Raw genomic sequence first — 4,865 nt, 5'->3', positions numbered from 1 at the left:
GGGCACGGCGGGGGGGGGGGGTCCCGGCTGCGCGGAGCTCTGGGGGGCTCCCGGGGCTCGCGGGGCTGAGCGGGTCCCGGGAGGGGTGGGGGGTCCCGTGAAACCGGGGCCACGCGGGGGGGACTTGGGAGGGGGTCCCGGCCCCACCGCCCCGTGACACCCCCCCCCCCCCCCCCGGGGGGGGGGGCCCCCCCCCCCGGCCCCCCGGGCGCGGGGGGGGGGGGGGGGGGGGGGGGCGGGCCGGGGGGCGGCACCGGGGAGGCTCCGGCACCGGCACGGGCACCGGGAATGCCGCGGGGTGGGCTTGGAGTGGGAACGGAGCTGGCACCGGGACCGGCACGGGGGAGCATTGAGGTGGAACCGGGTGGCACCGGGAGCCACGTGGGGACTGCCCTGGGTAGCCCCGGTGCTGGCACCGGGACCGGCGTGGGGGGGTCGCTGGGGGTGTCCCTGGGGTCACTGGGTCCAGTATGGGGGCGGCACTGGGGTCAGCCTTCATCACAGCATGGGGGTGGCACTGGGGGGGCTCGGACCAGCACCAGCGGGGCAGGGCCGGTGCCGGCATGGGAACGGCCCCGGATCAACGCCGGGACCCGCCGGGACCCGCGTGGGGCCAGCCCCGGGGCAGAGCCCCCGCTGCCCCCCCCGCGGTGACCGTCCCCGTCCCCGTGTGTCCGCAGGGCAGCCTGGAGGACGGCCGGATCATCGACACCTCGCTGAGCCGCGACCCGCTCCAGGTGGAGCTGGGCAAGCGCCAAGTGATCCCCGGTGAGTGTTGGGCTGGGAGGGAGGGGGAGGATATAAAAACGGGGTGTGGGGTCCCGCTCACCCCCCCCCGCCTTCTCCCCGCAGGCCTGGAGCAGAGTCTGCTGGACATGTGTGTGGGGTAAGGCCGGTGGCGGGGCGAGGGCGGTGTCCCCAGCCCTGTCCCCTCCACCGGGGTGCTCCCGACGTGGTTTGGAAGCGGGCCCGGCCCCGCTCAGGCTGACGGCTTCTCGCCGGGACAGGGAGAAGCGGAGAGCCATCATCCCCCCGCACCTGGCGTACGGCAAGCGGGGCTCCCCGCCGACCATCCCCGGTAAGCGCGGCCCCCTCGGGGTGATCCCGCAGCCCCCCCGCCCCCCTCCCCAAGCTGCGGTCCTCAGCCCCGCTAAGGCGCTGCCGCCCGTCTCTCCAGGCGACGCGGTGCTGCGGTTCGAGGTGGAGCTGGTGGGCCTGTCGCGGGCCAGCTACTGGCAGAAGGTGCTGAACGAGGTCCTGCCGCTGCTGTGCCTCGGGCTGGTCCCGGCGCTGCTGGGGCTCATCGGGTACCACCTCTACCGCAAGGCCAGCAGCCCCAAGCTCTCCAAGAAGAAGCTGAAGGAGGAGAAGAGGAACAAAGCCAAAAAGAAATAAAGCCTCCCCTCGGTAGCCGCAGCTGCTCTGCGCCTGCTGTGTCTGCCTCCGGGGGCTGGGGGGGGATAAATGCAGAGAGAGGGGGCTCCCTGCCCGCCCTGGGACGTGGTCCTGCCGAGGAGCAGAGGATTCGGAGCTGAGAGGGCAGTGACAGGGCCGAGCTCGTCCAACGAAGCTCCGCGGGAGCAGAAATAAGACCCGGAACACATTTTGGGCACAGTTTCGCTCTTTTATGTCAGCTTCACGGAGCCCCTGAGCACCAGGCACCCCGGGGCGCGGGACAATCCTCAGTTCCAGCCGGTGCCATCAGAGCCGGGGATGGGCCCCGGGGGGGGCGTCCCCCTGAGGGGGGCTGCCGAGGGGTGCAGTAGCCTGATGCTGACGTGGGCAGGCCCTGGAGACGCTGCTCTTGTGCTTGATGGCCAGGAGCGGGTTGGGCTTGCTGAGCACCTTGGGGCTGGCGGAGAGGCCCTCCAGGTACTGCCGGAGCAGCCCCCGCAGCTGCTGGTTCTTGTGGCTCACGGCCGCCCGCTCCCGCGCCAGCGCCTGCTCCTCCAGCCTCGCCTTGTTGAAGCGCTGCCAGAAGCGCTCCAGCCCCACGTAGTCCTGCAGGGCCTGGGAGAGAAGGGCAGGGGTCCTGGACCTGCCCGCGAGCGAGCCAGGCCGTCCCCAAGGGACCTCTGTCCCTCGGACCCCACCACGGCCTCCTCACCTGGGCCAGAGGCTCCGCGGGCTTCTCTTTGAGAACCCTGTCGGCGTCAGAAAGCTCCCCCTCTGCCAGCGAGGACGGGTAGAAGGGCAGCACCTTCTCCCCCTCTGTCTCCAGCCTGCGGCACATCTCGGCCAGCCGCAGGATGCGCTCTGCCTGCGAGGAGGCAGGAGAAAGAGGGGCAGGGAGAGGCGACGGCTGCACCCCGGGATCCCCAGCACGCTGCGGGGATGGCCCCGGCCGGCCTCACCTTCCCCACAACTTGTGCCAGCGCCTTCAGGGCAGCGTTGCTCTGCGCCGTGAGGCTGGCCAGGCTGCCGTGGGCCTTGGCCCGGGCTTGGTTCATCTTGCTCTTGAGCTCCTGGAGCTGCCTGAGCACAGCTTCCTTCTCCTCCCGGGCGCGCCGGTTCTGCTCCTCGTTCTCCTGGAGCTGAGCCGCGAGCCGGGCCTTGGTGGCCGCCACCAAATCCTAGAGGCAGAGGAGCTGTGAGCAGGACAGGACGGGGTGTCCCTGCTCCTAGGGCCTCCCCTGGAACTTTGCCACCACCTGGAGCTTCTGTATCTTCTTTGCCTGCATCTCTATCTCCCTGGAGCTCTTCAAGTCCTTCTGCTTCAGCCCCTCGAAGGCGATTTTCTGGTGCTCGGTGGCCTCAGCGTAGCTCTGCATGGCGGTGCGGAACTGCTCCCAGAGCCCCTCCATCTTCCCACCCAGCTGCAGGCGGCTGTACTGCTTCTCCTGCAGGCCCTGGGGACAGAGAGCGGTGGGTTCCCCTTGGCTGCCCGGACCCCACCGTGTGCTCCCAAGCCCTAAAAGCCTCCTCGACGGAGCCAGCTACTCGATGGGACACTGAAGAGCCCGGCCGGTTCCTCGTGCCTTGCTCTTTATGTCATCCCGGGCGCTCTGGAAATTCATCGTGGCCTCGTGATCGTCCCTGACGTGGTTCTGCTCCAGGGCCAGCACCACGTCCTGCAGGTAGCCAATTTCTTGCTCGTGCTGCTCCAGGATGGCCCTCCTGGGGAAATCACCGGGGAGCTGCTGAGAGCACCGTGGGACAGAGGTGGGGACGTGCCAAGAGAAGCCGCAGCCGTCGGGATCGGGCCAGGAGCGGGCTCAGCACCGGGGCAGGACACCCAACAGGTACCGCCGCCATCCCCGTCCCCATCCTCGATACCTCTCCGTCTCAAATTCGGCCTTCAGGGCCTCCAGCTGGGCATCGAATCCCTCCTCCAGGCAGGCCAGGCGGCCGCGCTGAAGCTGCAGCAGGCGGTCCACGTTCTGCAGGTGGCTGCTGAGCGCCCGGGCGTGCTGCGCTTCCGCCTCCTCCACGTCTGTGACCAGGGACTGCAGCAGGGGGGGGATGTCACACCGGGGTCCCGGCACAGCCCCCCTTGTCCCCCCCCCCCGTGCCCACCGGCCCCTCGCTCACCTCGATGACGCTGTCCTTGCAGTCCAGCACCCGCGCGAAGGCCTGGCTCAGGACGGCGACGTCCTCGCGCAGCTCCTTCTCCTTGACCCCCCGCAGCGCCGCGCGCCAATGCGCCGTGAGCTTGTGGAGGCTCAGGGCGCTGCTGCGCTCCTCCTTGGCCAGCTTGTCCTGCGTGGGGGCCGTGAGCTGCGGGACACCCCCCCGGGAGCCCCCCTGGGGGCGCCCCCTCCGCGCCAGAGCCCATCCCCCACCCCCCGGGACCCCCCCGGGCCCTTTGAGACCCCCCCCGGCCCCCCCCCCCCCCGGCACTCCTGGGACCCCCCCACGGTCTCCCCCCGGGACCCCTTATTGGACCCCACCGGGACCCCCTGGGACTCTCTGAGACCCCCCTCGGGACCCTCCCCGGGACCCCCTGGGATCCCCCGAGACCCCCCCCACCGGGATCCCCCCGGGACCCCCCTGGGACCCCCCTGGGCCCCCCCGGGACCTCCTCCGGCCCCACCCCGCGCCCCTCCCTCACCTTCAGGAACCGTGTGAGCAGCTCCCCCCTCGCCTTGGCCGCCTCCTCCTCGGCCAGCGCCTGGCTCTGCAGCTGCAGGAGACCGTCCTCCGCCTCCACCGGCATGGTGCCCCCCCCCGCCCCTCCGGCGCCGTCCCGGTACCGGCTGCGGCCTCCCAACGCCCCGGGTCCCGCCGCCGGCGTCGCGCCGGTCTCCTAGCAACCGCCACTTCCTGTCCGGCCTGGCCCCACTTCCGGGAGCCCAGGGGCCGCGGGCGGAAGAGCGCCCCCTAGCTCGGAGGAGCGCCCTCGCGGCCCAAGGGGCGTGGCCACGGTGCCCACCGACGCTTCGCTATTGGCCGGGGTACCCGGCGCCTCCACAGCGATTGGCTAACGGGAGCCGCCGCGGGCGGGGCGCGGCGGGCAGCGGGCTATATAAGGGCGCTGCGGCGGCTGGGCGCGGGGTTGGCGGGCGGGCGGAAACGGGGAGGGGTTCGCTCGCGGTGCCGCCGCTATGCGGGAGCGGAGGCCGCCGGCGGCAGCACCGGCTCGGTGCAAGCTGGTGCTGGTGGGCGACGTGCAGTGCGGCAAAACGGCCATGCTGCAGGTGCTGGCCAAGGACTGCTACCCCGAGGTGAGCCCTCACCGTTTACCGGGCACCGTTTACCGGGCACCGTTTACCGGGCGCTGACTCTCCCGGTGCCGTTGCAGACGTACGTGCCCACCGTGTTCGAGAACTACACGGCGTGCCTGGTCAGCGAGGAGCAGCGGGTGGAGCTGAGCCTCTGGGACACCTCCGGTACCGGGAGGGGGCGGTCATGTACCGGGGGGGGGG

At 71.6% G+C, this 4,865-nt stretch overlaps 2 protein-coding genes across 2 annotated transcripts; one reads left to right on the top strand and one right to left on the bottom strand.

Annotated features, from left to right (window-relative positions):
• The first annotated feature begins 548 nt into the window (after positions 1-548).
• Positions 549-1,417, top strand: FKBP11 (FKBP prolyl isomerase 11). Its single transcript, XM_035313308.1, has 4 exons — positions 549-768; positions 853-886; positions 1,008-1,078; positions 1,178-1,417. The coding sequence occupies exons 1-4, from the start codon at positions 564-566 to the stop codon at positions 1,393-1,395; spliced, it is 528 nt and encodes a 175-aa protein (XP_035169199.1). The 5' UTR covers positions 549-563; the 3' UTR covers positions 1,396-1,417.
• Positions 1,418-1,701: 284 nt separating this feature from the next.
• Positions 1,702-4,209, bottom strand: CCDC65 (coiled-coil domain containing 65). The gene is made up of 8 exons (XM_035313309.1): positions 4,052-4,209; positions 3,532-3,699; positions 3,277-3,446; positions 2,979-3,117; positions 2,652-2,849; positions 2,355-2,573; positions 2,108-2,260; positions 1,702-2,010 (listed from the first exon to the last, which is right to left on the bottom strand). Exons 1-8 carry the CDS (start codon positions 4,154-4,156, stop codon positions 1,702-1,704), a joined length of 1,461 nt encoding a protein of 486 aa, XP_035169200.1. The 5' UTR covers positions 4,157-4,209.
• Positions 4,210-4,865: the final 656 nt, after the last annotated feature.

This window comes from Oxyura jamaicensis (assembly GCF_011077185.1).
Source record: "Oxyura jamaicensis isolate SHBP4307 breed ruddy duck chromosome 33 unlocalized genomic scaffold, BPBGC_Ojam_1.0 oxy33_random_OJ72292, whole genome shotgun sequence".
NCBI lineage: Eukaryota > Metazoa > Chordata > Aves > Anseriformes > Anatidae > Oxyura > Oxyura jamaicensis.
Note: the sequence above shows the minus strand (reverse complement) of the source record. Positions and strands in the feature narration are given on the sequence as shown.

What these genes read in the sequence shown, in the direction of transcription:
- FKBP11 (XM_035313308.1), top strand. Translation starts at nt 564, where the DNA reads ATGGGAACGGCCCCGGATCAACGCCGGGACCCGCCGGGACCCGCGTGG. An exon ending in CAAGCGCCAAGTGATCCCCG is followed by an intron (nt 769 to 852) that starts GTGAGTGTTGGG and finishes TTCTCCCCGCAG; the next exon opens with GCCTGGAGCAGAGTCTGCTG. An exon ending in CTCCCCGCCGACCATCCCCG is followed by an intron (nt 1,079 to 1,177) that starts GTAAGCGCGGCC and finishes CCGTCTCTCCAG; the next exon opens with GCGACGCGGTGCTGCGGTTC.
- CCDC65 (XM_035313309.1), bottom strand. Translation starts at nt 4,156, where the DNA reads ATGCCGGTGGAGGCGGAGGACGGTCTCCTGCAGCTGCAGAGCCAGGCG. An exon ending in AGAAGATACAGAAGCTCCAG is followed by an intron (nt 2,574 to 2,651) that starts GTGGTGGCAAAG and finishes CTCTGCCTCTAG; the next exon opens with GATTTGGTGGCGGCCACCAA. An exon ending in CCGCGGAGCCTCTGGCCCAG is followed by an intron (nt 2,011 to 2,107) that starts GTGAGGAGGCCG and finishes CTTCTCTCCCAG; the next exon opens with GCCCTGCAGGACTACGTGGG.